The 15,636-nt window shown below is 34.8% G+C and overlaps 1 protein-coding gene across 3 annotated transcripts; it reads left to right on the top strand.

The window, feature by feature from the left end:
• The first annotated feature begins 864 nt into the window (after positions 1 to 864).
• On the top strand, positions 865 to 9,996 carry LOC120340743 (uncharacterized). Of its 3 annotated transcripts, XM_039409093.2 has the most exons (6): positions 872 to 1,080; positions 3,232 to 3,386; positions 3,508 to 3,642; positions 5,227 to 5,421; positions 7,999 to 8,127; positions 8,198 to 8,618. In XM_039409093.2, the coding sequence occupies exons 1-6, from the start codon at positions 1,043 to 1,045 to the stop codon at positions 8,428 to 8,430; spliced, it is 885 nt and encodes a 294-aa protein (XP_039265027.2). In that variant the 5' UTR covers positions 872 to 1,042; the 3' UTR covers positions 8,431 to 8,618. The 3 variants fall into 3 exon arrangements, with proteins under 3 accessions (XP_039265026.2, XP_039265027.2, XP_039265028.2); XM_039409092.2 differs by lacking the exons at positions 7,999 to 8,127; positions 8,198 to 8,618 and adding an exon at positions 5,620 to 6,764 and having other exon boundaries at positions 865 to 1,080; XM_039409094.2 differs by lacking the exons at positions 5,227 to 5,421; positions 7,999 to 8,127; positions 8,198 to 8,618 and adding an exon at positions 9,352 to 9,996 and having other exon boundaries at positions 887 to 1,080.
• The last annotated feature ends 5,640 nt before the right edge of the window (positions 9,997 to 15,636 follow it).

Genomic DNA, 15,636 nt, shown 5'->3' with positions numbered 1-15,636 from the left:
GTGTCGCTGAGGGGTGAAACGGACACGAAAAACACGAAAGCATATTATTTTTGACAGGAAGGCTGAAATGAAACAACTTATGTGGCAAATAATATCCAGTACCACGGCTCACTTTTTTGTTGTCACAATTTTTATAACAAACTCTACCTAGTTTTTAGCACCTTCATCGGCATTTTCTCTATATATATTTCGGGTGAAAAGATTTGAACAAATATCTTTATGAAACATTGCACTTCATTGGCAGTAAATATATATCATGCGTAGCTGCATTTGTGTCGTAATACAATCAAGTTTAAAAAACATTATTCCAGATAAGTCACTGGTACAGACATGTCGATACCCAAATTCACAAAGATACTTTAGCGTGAATATTATTATTATTATTTGTATTGCTGTCGAATAGACAATTCGGGACAATTCAGTTTTCCATAAAATTAAAAAAATCGGTCTCCATAACTCATTTGTAAGCTTGAATGATTTTCTCCCGTCGCGCCTAGGCCTATTTACATCTGGAACAATTGCCTGATTAAAGATATCTATACCTGACTGGGGATTTTTAGTCAAGTGGAATTGAACTTTGAAAAGCCCAACCCAACTCCCACTTAAAACAGACATGATTTTAAAGAATGGTCCGTACATTTTAGTCTATTTCTCATATGACCTATTTGGTTACTTTACAAAATTATAAGGTAAGCCTAAACGTAACTCTTTATATTAGTTCCACATCTTGTGGATTAATAAATATAAACATAATTTAAGAGTGATTAAATTCGCGATTCGAAATGTTAATTGTCGTAATCGCCTTTAAGCCGGTTTCACGTGCATGAACTGTAGTAGGCTCAAATGCTCTTTTTTCTTATTATTACGTCATTATTAGTCTTCGGAATTGTACGGTAAAGAATTGGTGGATTATTTTGAGAAGATTGCCGGGTCGGTTGGTTCTTCGGGAGTTTGTGCGATCATTCCAGGAAACGCCTTGACTGTTACTATTATTTGTGCCCGTTGGAAGTATAAGAATCTGATCATCACTTTTGTTTGAAAAATGAGCTCTCTTGGCGACATCGCTAGACCAACATCCAGGTGTGTATTAATTTTTTCTCCAGTTTTTCCGAATACTAAACTAATATAACGTTGGAACTATTTGATGAAAAACAAAAAAATAAATTCATACAGTTGAACTGTTTAAAAGAAATCGTAGCTTAATACACATACACTAGTACAGAGGTATGGTATTCCTGAGGCTCATGGTGCTAAGTGTTAGGAATACACTTGCCACCGCACCGCTGATTACGGTACTCTTCGTGGGTTCGAATCCTCTCCCCCAGGATAAATATGTAAAATCCAATCCTACTGTTTTGAACATAAAAATATCTAGTAAATCAGTAAGTTGAGATGGATGTCGTAGTATTGATATTATGAATATGATATTATTATTCTACTTTTAGGATGTTTTAATTTTGAAATTTCTAATTTTTAGCTATTTGTGCCTCACCAAAGTATCAAAAACACACTTCCAGACTTCATTGAATCTTATAACAGTCTAGAATAGAAATCATATAATAATATATGTCTTCACTCAGGACTATGTATCGTAGCATCATATCTAATGGAATGATTTGCTTTAATTTTCTTGTTGAACATGGCGTAATTTAAAATAGTATATAGGCTTATTCTATATTAAAAAATATTTTTTATAATGTATTATGTGTTAGCAGATTATTTGGACTGGTAATAGCTAGCTTCTGATTTTATTGATCTCCAATACCCTCAATTTATCAATGATAAAATTTTCTGTACCATAACAGTCAAACTTACCATCACCTATAAAATTTGAATGCTACTGATTAAAATAATTTCATGGCCAATACCAATATTGTTCATTTTGTGTTGACTAGTTCAAGTTAAATTATAACAAAGTTAACTAAAAATCCTTGCTCTTAAGTTAAACCTTGTCAATCTAGCAGATCTAGTCTGGCTATAAAAAGGTGGTATGATTAGTATTTATTAGGTGGAGGGTAAAGTGAAAATTCTATCATACAGTTAAAAAAAATTTTATAGACTTGATCGTCTGACTCTCTGAAATGGTGTGATTTTCTTATTACAAAGCAAAACACTATTGATCCCCGATGCTTCCGTAAACTTGCTTAGAAATGGTCAATAGCCTATTGAAGTTAATGTTTAGGAATCATACACTTGCTGACTTGTATTTTTATCTTTCAAACTGAAAAACAACATCTGTAACATTTCACCAGGATGGTTTACCAAACTCTTGCTTTCTCATTCAACTGTCATGTTATAACAGTCATATAACTAGATTTTGTTTTGTATGTTGGTATCCAATAGAAATCTTCGTATAGAGTTGAAAAAAAAACTGGGACATACTTCAGATAGAAGTTACAGAGCACCATTTGCTGGGGTTCTGCCTTTATTCCGAATGATCTTAAAATGAATGCCATACAAATCACTAAAATATGCTGTTTATAATGATTGATTCATTTTCAAACATGTTGCCAGAACCACTAAATTAAGAGGTTTACAGGGTCGGGGATATTTTTTGAAAATTAAAAAAATAAAACATTTTCTATAAGATGAACGCTCAAATGAAAATTTTACAAGAATTATTCATGGGAAAAGGTATAAGAGCAAAAAGTTCCAAGAAAATTTTAGCACATTCTCTATTCCTGGCCTGCCTAAAATGCATAAATGGTAAAGTTTGTATAAAGTATTGTCACCAATGAATAAAATCCAACACTACATAATCCCTTTCTACCCATCTATGCCACTTCAGTCTTTCCATAAATTACTGAAACTGGCAATCATGATCATACCCTATATTTTGTAGTCTGTCAAAATTTGTTCATTATGTATCCAAATTATTATTCCGAAACTTTGTGAAATCGTGATAATCAGCGAACCAGTTGTTGGAATGTTGTGATAATCAGCGAACCCATTATTTCCCTGTTTTCTTTTAGTTTGCCACAGTTATTCAAAACGAGAAACTTGTTGTTAGTGGCTTCGATACATTTCTTAAAATTTTGAACCCCGCCACTTATTATGCCTGAAATATTCTGTCTATTTATCAAGACATTTATACTGTTGTATCTGCTTAATAAATACCAGTATAATATCATCTGCCTATGTTGTACCCAACTCTTACCCAAAATTGGCAACACATGATTGCAAATGACACTGTGATGCTGGTTGTAATTTTCAGCATATTTTTTTTTCAAGAGTTCTCCGACCTCCTGGAGGTGGATCGAGCAATATATTTGGAGAGACTGACAACAGTTCAACTAAGAAAAGTCCAAACGCTAAACCAACTTATCAAAGTTCTGTATTCAGCAGTGGTCTAGAACCTGAGAAGCCGAAATCTGCCACCCGTCCCGGTAAATATTTTTGGTATTTTTTTTTTAATTTGAGCACATCACAAGATGCATGGCGTTTTTTTAACACTTGTTGGTGCAGTGTCATTTTCATGGGATAGATTATTTTAAACCCTTCATTCAGATCGTATGTCTAGTAATATATTCGGCACAGACAACAATGACAACCAAACCTCTACAAACGCGAAAAAAGTAAGCAAAACGCACCAATCGTCTCTGTTTCAAGAGCCTGAACCTTTAAGTGAAGAGAAGAAAAAAGGTAAGATTTATTTTTATTCTTGTTTGTGCACTGTGTGTTGTGTTTTAGTGTTTAAAGTTTATGACTGGTACATTGAAGCAAACTTTGAATTATTAATTTCTATAGAATAATCTGCTTGCTTCTTATAGGCAGAAAATATTGGTCCACAATAACTGAATATTTCTGATTAACTAACTATATTTTCAATTTTTTTATTAAATTTAGCCTATTTGTCTCATAGCCTCGAATATCGCTGAATATTCTCGCTTTCATGATATTCGAATAGGCTATTAATCGTATTCAATGTGATAGTAACGAAGCTTAGTGAATAAACTGAGAAGCACTGTTTTTGATGCACTCATAAATGTGTCATTCCTGGTATGTTACCTCAAATAATCGAATTCATCCACTGTGCTGCCAGAACTGATCCTTCATGCTATTTTATGTAATATACGGTACTCGCTAATTTTATTGAACTGTTGAAGCTCATAGTCATAACCAATGAAAATATGTTTTATCTTAAACTTTTTTAGAGTTACTCGACTTGTACATACTATGTCTAGCATTTTTCATCTTTACTTTTGTTTGAAATACCATTGCAACTCGATATGAAATTAAATACATGTCAAGTTGGTATCTCTGTATACATATGGTATTCATTGAGATGATGGTGTATATGTAATAGTGTATATGTCACACTATGCATTGACTCTTATTAAGTTGTCAGAATGTCAGAGTAATGTTAACAACAACATGCATCACTAGCGAACCAATCTGTGGTTTTCAACCTTTACATGTAACTCACTATACATTGCATCAAGTATTATGGGAAATTGAGATGAGAATACTATTGAAAAGTAGGTTCAATCTAGAAGAAGAAATCTATTAGGTGTACACGCTGTTAAGTGCATATATTAATTGAATAAACCAGGAAATTTGCAACAGCAATGTGAATTAATGTAAATCAGTTATTAGGATTATTTACAAATAAATCCTCTCATCGTCAATAGGTAAGGTTCATAAGAATAAGGAATAATACAATGTTGTTGAATTAGAATGTAATTGCTAGTATTACCGACTTTTTGTATTCTCTGTATTGCCATGGTTACCACACGTGTCAGTGCTCATAGTCCTTATCTTCTGAAGTGAGTAACATCAGGTCACTTAAACCTATTCATACGTCAGGTTTAGTTAGTAATTTGATGTATGATTTTTCAGTTAGAATATTTTTTAGATATTGCTGATTGATAACCAGTGCTGGTTTAATGGTCTTCCCTCCACCTGAAATGCAATTTTTTACTTTATTCTTTATATGTAGGCTGTGCAATGTATTTTTTCAGTATGGTGAAAAAATAAACCCTTGATTTTGTGTCAATTTTAGTCCCCTGTTCTGTACAGTTTCTTTTCTTGTCAGTGTGCTCCAAATACTCCAAATATCTAGTGTGTTTCATTACTCTACATAAAAACTCTTTGTATGACACTCAAATTTTAGTCAAAGCCATACTTTTTGATTTATTGATGTTTTGAAATGTAACCAGTGCTGGCAGATTACAGAAATAACGAATCAAATTTGTTGAATCATTTTGTTTTAAATTTGCTATTCAGCTGCTATGAAAAATAATATCAGCAACATACCAATGTTTAATGCAAATTCTCCGGAGGAGGCAAAATCTCCTATTAGACGTCCAGTTACAGCGCCAACTCACATGCCACAGGGATCTTCCCTCAACTTATTTTCAACAATGAACCATGCTACAGATAACAAACCAGGGCCAGGAGAGAAGACTATAACACGTACAGGTCTGAATTGAATCGTAATTTGGGCAAATAAATTTAGATGGTATGATTCTTTGCATGGTTTGATTAAATGTAATTGTGGTTAGCATGCTTGGCAGTGTAGTTAATGAATATATACTAATTTTGAGCATAAGAATGAAAGTGTTATGTCCATATAATTTATGTGGTTAGAAAGTTTTGATGAATGTTTGTTTTGTTCAGGGTATAAGCCGGCCAATGCAAATCTCAGATCATCAGTTTTTAATTTACAAAAGGAGAAGGAAAGGATTGGCCGACAGCATTACCCTCAGTTTTCATTTAAACCGACATTGATGGATATTCCTGATATGCCGAGAGTTAAGACAAAACCCCTACATAGAAATGAGATGTCTTCTCTCTTTCCAGTCAATGACTTTGTTCAGATTAAAAATGATTGTCAGAAAAGACCTATGAGTGCTACCTATCGTTCAAAGATATTTAGCAGTTCAGGGGGTCTGGAACCCCACAGATCCAGACCTTTTCACAGAAATGAGATATCCTCAGTATTTGCACAAGGCCAAGTGATAAATAATGAAGTAAGGCCAGTTAGCGACACTTATCAATCACATGTATTTCAAGATCAAGACAATGCTAGCGATGAAAGATTTGAGCGAGACATATTCTCAGCAGATGGTAGCATGGTTTGTCTTACAAAACAGAAGTCAGTCCACAATATGAGCGATACACAGTCATTTATGTCAAGCTACAGTGAAATAGCTCAGCCGCCGCAACAACTTTGGTCTACGGCAGATTACAGTTTGGTGGGCTGCCCACGTCGAGCACAATGTTCTAATTCGAAAAAGATGTCAGAATCGTCACTTTTCAAAGAAGAGCAGCAAGGTTACACCCCACCTCTATGGTCCTCCGATCATAACATGTCATCATGCAAATCAGTGCATAGTGCAGTTTCCAATGATACTTATAAATCAACAGTGTTTTCCCCAGATCACAAAAGCACCTGGCGTGCCAATAATTGTTATCCCAATGATGAATCGGAAAGCACTGTGAATGATGAATCCTTATCTCCTAGTATTGCTAATGATATGATAAATACAGCTGAATATTCAATACCAAATTGCCCAGAAAGTGTTATAAATGATACTTGCGATGCAGTTTCTTCCGCGTCAATCAATTCAACTCTAGATTATAATTTTAAAAATTGAAACTACATTTTATACTTTATTTTTAAGAAAATATGATATATTTATTTACTAAACAATTATGTTCACAGTATTAGCACTGTGTGAAACTACACTTGAGCTATATAAACCCATATTTGGTGCATCAAAATAAGAATTATTTGATATATTTTATCCTTGTTGAATGCAATATAAAAGTACAATTTATGCATTTATATTCTGTTTTTTTCGCAATGGAATAACATCAACAACATAGCGTTTATGATTAAAAATAATTAGGTCTGCGCTCGGAAAACTAGAGGCATTCAACTCTGATTTAGAATGCTTTTGATTTATCATCGTCTGACTAAATATGTAAGCTATGCTGGAATCGAATAACAAGAGGTACTTTGATATCCGGAACGGTGCCTGCTGGGATTACACATGTCCAGAATAAATGAGCTATTCGAATACATTCAGAACTCGTTATAATCAGCATAATTTATTCTCGATTTTAGGGATAATTTTTTTGAATATTCTAATTTACAAAATTGGAGTTCATTTGTCTCGAGCCTCTGGAAATCCGACTAAAATTATTTAGTTTTATCTTTCTTCATTATGTTATCCAATAGGATAGCATGCTTTCAATCATTTGATCTTGGTAATTTTGGCTGAATCAATATTGACTAATAGAACTTGCCGAAATTAAAGGTTTGGGTGGCGATTTTCATTCACATAAATAGGGAATAAAACATTAACATACACTCATCCTGTGGAGGTGACGTGACCATAATTTTGCATCTCGCATATTATATCCTTCCTATATCAACGAATCTCCTATTATAAGAATCCCAGATACAGCCAAATAAGAAGATTATGAGAAATCATCGAATACGCTTTCTGGGCATTTTCCCAACGTAAGCTCACATTATTTCTATTCATTTCGTTTATTATAAAAACGGTCGATATAAAAACATAAGCAAAAACAAAAAGAACACAAATATATAAAATACCTGATACGACAATCAGATTCACAGTAGATCTCAAAAAAGAGTTAATACAGTAATTTAAGAGTCCAAAAGTGAAGTATAGAATCCGAGATAGCCCGTCACGAAAACAGTATCTGGGAATAAAATAATGTCGCTATTGTACGATGTCAGATGTTGTTAACACATTTTATACTCCCAAGGTATGAGGCTGCATTACATAGTAACGGCAGTAGCAGTGAGCTGTAAAGAGATGTCTCTATGCATTTGAGAAATGGAACAGATTATAGCTACTGGTTCATATTTGGTTTTTGCGTCTGGAACTCTGAGCGAGCGGTAGGATGTGTGTAGTTTCTCTGGTTTGCCGCACGTCATGTTGTTTTGTGATGTCTGGAAGTCATTTTTTGTAAATTCCTATGAATTAACTCTTGATCGATACATTTGTCAATACTAAACAGTTTACTCGAGAAGATCGACAAGCTCCATATTTTCATTGAACACTGATGTCGAATCCGATGTTTCACCCTCATTTCGACGAAAATTCGGCAGACACCTACGATCTTCGATTTTTCAGCCACCGGAGGAAGGTAATTGTGCCTGAATATATCTGAATCCACTATTTGTTGTCCATGAAACGTCAGATCGTATTTTTTTCAGTAACTGCAACGATATCGAAAGTTCGCCGTAATCCAATTACTGGAGAAGGAATTGAAATTCCGCAGATTGTTAGAGGACGTCGACCAGCTTTCTGCCAGTCCGGAAATGGCGTGGAATTGCATAAGCCTAGACTGGGGCCAGTGAAAAATGTTACTGGAATGCGGTGCTACAAATTGCATTCGGCTGGCGGAAGATCCACTTTTGGGGGTTGCGAAACTTCACCAAGGCCTTAAAAGCACTGGATTGTTTTCCCGTGTCAAAATATACAGATCTGAATCTCCTATATACTGTATATAAATTTACTATTGTGTTATAACTTATAACAATATGCAATAACTCGTATCTGTGCGATATTCTGTGCAATATATATATACCTATATTATTATTCATGATATAAATATATATTAAATATAAGATTTTATGTATGTCTCATAGTGTCGTACCGTGCCTGCAAGTGAAATTTTGACAGGACGTTTTGCTCCGTGATCTGGCCAAAATGATAGCGGCTAGTGGAGGTGTTGCTATCCTTGCTTTGTTAGTTTGTATGTATCAACTGTAAGTAGGCTACTGCGAGTTTTGTATGTATACATATAACAGTGTATTGTCCGGTTAATATTCCGCCACCTGTGATTATAATTGCCATCGTCACATACTTCTATTTTTGTTCGGTGGTTGATCAACATGTTCTCGAAATGCCATCACCAAATGACTGGGAAGGGTTGTAATAACTTAATCTCAGAGGCAAAGAAGGGAAGATGGGGTGTTTGAAATATTATGAAGTTCGCATTAATACTGTTAAGCGTATTTAAACCCATTATAGATTATTTATTCTTTTAAACTGCATTTTATGTTATATGCAAATGTAATTGTTTGATGACTTTGCGGTACTCACCAACTTTGTGTATATACATATATATATACACATGGTCTGAAATTGTTAAGCTTTCAATTTCCATTGTCAAGATCACGCGGAAAACTCTTGGTTACCGTCGTCCCGTGGTCTCTTCTATAACATGGGACGATGTTCATCTTTTCCTTTCTCTTTTAACGAGTGGGATATTTAATGGTAAAAAAATCATTCTCTTTTTAAATGATCATTGTTTTGAGTAACTAGGTTCTAAGTTTTAATATTTATCATTATCTTTTGTATTTAGAGGGATCGCGGTCGGATCCGATCACAGGAGGGATATTGGGCCATAATCAGCCTAACCAAGAGCAGATCCCAAAGGAAAATAGCGGAGCTAAAGCAAACGAAGGAAAGAAAACAAGCGACCCCGCTGCTGATGTGAAGAACGTAAAAAATCTGAATCCACATCTAGGTCCTGTGATTAACACGTCTGGGGTACGTTGTGCTCAGCCTCCGGGAGGAAAATCGTCCATCAGTTTTAGTTAGTCGTGTTCTGTACATTATTAACCGTGGTAATATCTTCAATTAGATCAAATCGTGTGCTTCGCCTCTCATGTTACTACACGCCGTACATTATCAACCGCGGTAAATATCTTCAATTGGATCAAATCATGTACTGTTTTCTGTTTTGAATGGACGCTTTCATTTTTTCTTCAATATTTGATAGTTATGTGTCGGTTATCATGTCATTGCACCTTGGTGTCAAAAGACGTTAAATTTATATATAATGTATTAAGTATATCTGTTCATGCTGTTACTTGTTATAGTATTTTTGATTTTTGCACGAGTAGTTAGAATTGTTAATCGCAGTGTTATTCTTATTGCCGTTTCTCGGTGCTGCTCTCTAATCCGGATTACTTTCGAATACAACTTCTTCATTCATTGTCTGTCACAGATTTGATGTTTTTGGTGCAAAGGATTATCATTGAGCTGCCCAACTGGAGAACGGGCGTGCTGTTCGAGGATTTTATCATTGAATATATAGAAAATTCGAAATGATCTATTAATGACTAGTTGGGCGCAATTGGATGTCCAGATTAAGGCTAAGTATTCTATGCCATCGCATAGTTTTGGGAACTAAAATTTTGTTCGTAGAAAGGCTTCATTCAATTTGGTCATGGTTCGTGAATTATATTCGTTGGCCGGAAACCGAATCGCCAAAAATTTGTATTCACGAATCTGAGGAAAACTAGAGATAAATGCCACTATGAAGCACTAAATTATGATCCACGTAACTTTTGAAACATTTTTAAAATTTTATTGGTCGTCAGGGGTTTCTTGAAACGCAAATAGCGTTCACCCAAATTGACATCAGCCATCAATGTTGATCATCGACAGATTTTGAACCAAGCGTTCTCGAACAAAATTAGGTTCCTGTTTATTTCGGACCTTCATTATAATTTTCAGTTGAAAAAAACTTAACTGCTCTTTCCGAGTTTGGAAAACTGCCCTACTGCTTTTAGCATATTATTATATTCCCGCAGTAACATTACCAACATAGAGAACCACGATACCCGTCGGGTTATCTGTAGGCAATCTTTTATATGCTTAAAGTATTAGTGTATGACATCCGTATAAACATGAGCAAGGAGGAAAAAACTATGAACAGCTACCAGCGGATGAGAAACCCTGCTCGAAGCCATGCTTATCTTTTACTTATCTGGTTGACAAAAGTTACAGCCTTGAAAAATTAAACCCCCTGAATATAAAATAGTAGATTAGGGGTGGGCAATTACTTTCCTGAGTGGGCCGGATTCGGATAATAGACTTGATTACTGGGCCGGATGATCAAAACTCAACATGATCAAATACGGTTTATTTGCAAATCACTTGGCACAGTGGTTAATGGGGCGTTATTACATAGTATGGCAGCTGCATAGAGAAAATTGATAGCAACGTTTATATTAAAGACAGCACAATATAACAATTGAGGTCATTATGATGTTATTCGATAAATTTAAAGGTTGCACGGTACCGTGAGATTTAATAATGCGCCATTTCCGTTGTTTACGAATGAAATTACTGTAACATGGGATTTCAAATCTATAATGACAAGAGTAGGCTACAGACAGAATAATTTAATTTTCTCGTATGTACTGTAAATCATATACTAGGCGTATGACATAAAACATAGTGAAAGATTTTGCTTGGTGTATAAGTATAAGTTTATTTCGACTCCATAATCAGCAATAGACGATAAAATAATTGATAAAAATAACATAAATAAAACTGATAGAATCGGGTTGGTGGAAAGGTATTGATAAAAGCAGTAGTACCTGTTCGATCACCCATAAGTATTAAAACTAATTAAGGCACGCACACACACACACAAACATACAATCATGAAGACATGATAAGGTCGGGGAGAAAAAAGCGATACATAAAATCAATTACTCCGTAAAAAGAAAAATATACAAACAATTAAAAAAAATGAATAAATTCTTTTGCCCCCTCCAATAAATAATTTTATGAGGATTGCCGCATTGGATACCGAACTATTCAACGAGTTATATATACTGTGGATAGAAAAATATTTCTCATAAGATATCGTCAAGCTGATTATAATTGGAGTCACCTAATGCCAAATTGCCCAATCAGAATTGCCAAGTTAGATGCATGAAGAGGTGGGCTAGACCTGCTTCACTCACCAGATAGAAGCCAAACTAACGTCCAAATTAATGTAAATACTATTAATCAATAAAATAACCGGTAATTATAATTAAAATTAATTAAGGCGGTATGATACAGAGGTCGGAAAATTAGTTACTGGAATATATAGGTTATTAAAGGTTCGAGTAAGGTTTATAAAGTCATGGATTATAGGCAAGCAAATTCTATTGAGATTGTTGATCATTGCGGTCAGTTCAAATACACCACGGATGATGCAGTCTGCAAGTTTTGTTGATGTATACACCTTTTATGTTGAATTAGCTAGCTTTTAAATTGATCACCATGACGTCCTGAAAAACGAAAAATATATCTGCGAGTACAATATTCAATGATTGCAAATGAGGAATCAATAGAAGACTACCCTACATTTTTGAGAAGACGTTGTTGATTTGTGTAAATATTGATCAATATTAATTAACTATCATTAAACTGCTATTTGAAAGACCTGAAAAAGAGGAGAATGTGGTTGGGACACAGGAGAAATCAATCCCAAACCATGCAAAAACCTTTTGATGTCGGTCAAACCACAATCATGTTGGTCATTATCTTAATCATTAACATCACACTAGTCATCACGCATTTGCATGCTCTATATATACGAGGTATGCTGGATGTATCAATTGCTTCAGCGCTGAACAAAATGATATATATATTCGTAATTTTGGAGTCCAACAGAATATGTTTCATATTTGAACCTAATATTCGAATTGTAGGGCTCACGCAGTTTTTTCAAAGCGATTTTATTAGGTTGAACAACATTTAAGACTCAGTAACTGTTCCTAATATTTACTGAACTGTCCTGGCTTATTTGGGTTTGTGATAATGATGATCCATGCGTCTAGCCTCAACGTGAATCAAAATATCAAATGATTTAATTATCATATCTTTTATAATAGCGTACCTTACCATTTACAATACCTTACCGTACTTAATCTGTTGTACTGTACGGTCAAAAAACTTCGACTTCCGCATAGCACAAGATCCGCTGGCGTTGGAACGCTACAAATAATTTTTAATTTTTATGACGTCACCACACACAATTTCAAAGTAAAAAACGAATCAAATAGAGCCCACAGAAAGTTTTGAAATAAATATAAGTAATAGCAACCTCAACAACATTTAACCACTGATAATTTCAAATCAATTGGTCCAGTAATTAGAAAAAAAGGCGATTTTTTCATAATAACAAGAAAAAAAATTCTAACAACAACATATTATTATCAAGACGATCCATAGGTCCATTTCGTGTTTAATAAAACATCAACGTAGCATATTTCACTCATCTCTTAACAGGACTGGACCACAACATTGTAGCAAGTTCCAGAGGACAGCAGTAGACTATGCAGGGATGGCGAACCACTGACCCGCGGGTCACAAAGTGACCCACCGCGTTTTATTCGTGACCCGCCTAGGCACGAAAAATGCTAACATATCAGTGATAAAAATTGATAAAAACGGCCTTAAATTAATCTAACAATAGCTAAACTATTATAATGTACCGTCAGTTGGGCAGTCAGGGCTGCGATCGCTCATATTTAAATTGTTAATTTTTGGGCCGGTGTGGTAATTTTCAGAACCCCTAACCTGGGACGCATGTTGGAACCGCTGTGTACTGTTATTACTTATCGATCTTGATCGGTAAGTATGTTGATAGGTATTTGTCTGTTTGTCTGTCTGTTAGATGTCTGCAGATGCACTTCCGAAAGAGACAAGATGTTGCAAGAAATGAACTGATCAATTGCATTGTTATGTCATTAACGATGTCAGAGCCAATAACTGAACGAGAATATCGGTCTGAGACCGAAGACTTATCGATCGAAACTGCGGTTTCGATTCGTGACTCTATAGTAACACCGCGTGTCCCATCGCTAATTAATTAATAACTCGCCAATTATACGACATAATTCATTCAAAATCAATAGGCTTCTGGTCCGAGATATGATGAATGTACATGCAAAATTTGGAGCAGATTCAACCTTCGGGAGATATCGCGTCCATCTAACAGACAAACAAACAGACAGACAAATACCTATCAACATACTTACCGATCTTAAGATCGATAAGTAATCAGAAGTGAATCAAAACACGATATTATGCTTCCCTCTCCCTCTCGGCAAGTCGGAACGAAACGTCATCAAATTGGTCAATACGATTGAGAAAGGCAGTACATGTAATCAGTAATCAGTGTTGCGACAGAAAAAATGACCTATTGTGTGATGTGGAACACACTATTAAAATGAAAGGGTTAAATACAGTATAATCCATAGTTACACAATGCACATTCTCTACAGTTGAAGGCTGATCAAAAAATATAACACTATTAGAATAAAGTTCTCTTTGGAACCGTAAAATAATTTGCCGCATCATCCTAAACGTTTTTTGTAATTCATATGCGTATTTTCGTACTCTAATTTCATAAATTCGAGTGCCATAAAAAGTCCCTGATAGAAATGCTGCATAAGTAGAGCCCAAAACTACACCAACACCAACAGAAGCTTATAAGATTTGTTTCAGATTTTTCTTATAGATAAAACATTGATTTAATATCTGTGACCCACTCTCTTCTGTTCCGCGATAAAAATATAATTTTTGACCCAGTCATTGAAAAAGGTTTGCCATCCCTGGATGCGTATTGGCGGACCTTCGTGAATTAATATTGATGACTATAAACACTCAACTCGGGAGCATTGTATCAATTCATCGCCAATAACTGCCATGCGTTATCTACTCTTACTTTGTTGAATATGCATAGCACGCACCAATTGTGCCTAATTTTGCCTGCGTCAGTGTTAATCCTTTCGTTTACCCTTTCAGGTTAAACGATCATCGAACATGCATAAGTTTGTCTCGTACTCCATAACATGATGAAAAAAATGAATTTGCGTCATATTTTACCGTTTGAACGAACAGGCGTTCTGGTCTATGACCTCCATCTCACGTAATTTTGTTGGCGGAGTGAAATATAAACATAACAAATGACGTTTATGCCCTCTTGAAATTGATATTTGTAAAGTTTGGATCGGTGGTATATGCACAGTCCCATTTAAAATCAGAATATCTTATTCGTACGTAGAACCTATAAAAGTAAATTTTGAAATGAAAAACTTTTTTCCCTTTTCTGGACGATTCGAGACAGCGGCTAGTTCGTACAGATAGATATACTAAATAATTCAACATGTAATGTAAAGTGATAATCTGTAGATCTGTAAAATTGTTTGGCTGGATAAATAAGAATGACCGACTGAATTAGCACAAAGCAACAATAATATAGCATTGTTGTAAATTGTCGTTTTTTTGTATAAACGAGATATAACTCACTTTTCATTCGCTCTACGTCTGCTACTTACTATTTTATAATCGTTATTCAATTTTCTATAAATAATCTTTCTCTATGTATTCGACGTACTGCGCAATGTTATTTGATACGTTGTATATTGACGTAATGTAAAGCGTTCAACGTGTTCACGTTGTAAACACAACAAGATAACTTATGTCGACTAAAATAATATTAAATGCTCAAAGATAAAATTACTACAAATTATAATATATTTCATTTGGTCAAAAGAGCTACATGTTATATTTTATTCGTTACGGGGAAAAGTAATTTCGTACGGTGCATTGGGACCACTGATGTTGTACCAAGAAATGCCGTAAATGAAAAAAATGCACTCACGCATGGACGCTTTCCCGTCTAGTACAATGAAAATGTCATTACGTTACGCGGTGGCAAAAGCTTTTGCGTGAGGTAGCCTATACGTTTCTCTTCGTTGCTGCACGATAGTCGCAAAGCTTATAATTGTACATATGAATCATGATGGGAAATATAATAGCGGTAGTTTATAGTGATAAAAATTACGAAGGA

The sequence above is a fragment of the Styela clava genome, chromosome 14 (genome assembly GCF_964204865.1).
Source record: "Styela clava chromosome 14, kaStyClav1.hap1.2, whole genome shotgun sequence".
NCBI lineage: Eukaryota > Metazoa > Chordata > Ascidiacea > Stolidobranchia > Styelidae > Styela > Styela clava.
Note: the sequence above shows the minus strand (reverse complement) of the source record. Positions and strands in the feature narration are given on the sequence as shown.

Coding starts and splice junctions, on each gene's coding strand:
- LOC120340743 (XM_039409092.2), top strand. CDS start 1,043: ATGAGCTCTCTTGGCGACATCGCTAGACCAACATCCAG. Junction 3,643..5,226: donor AAGTGAAGAGAAGAAAAAAG/GTAAGATTTATT, acceptor TTTGCTATTCAG/CTGCTATGAAAAATAATATC. Junction 5,422..5,619: donor GAAGACTATAACACGTACAG/GTCTGAATTGAA, acceptor TGTTTTGTTCAG/GGTATAAGCCGGCCAATGCA.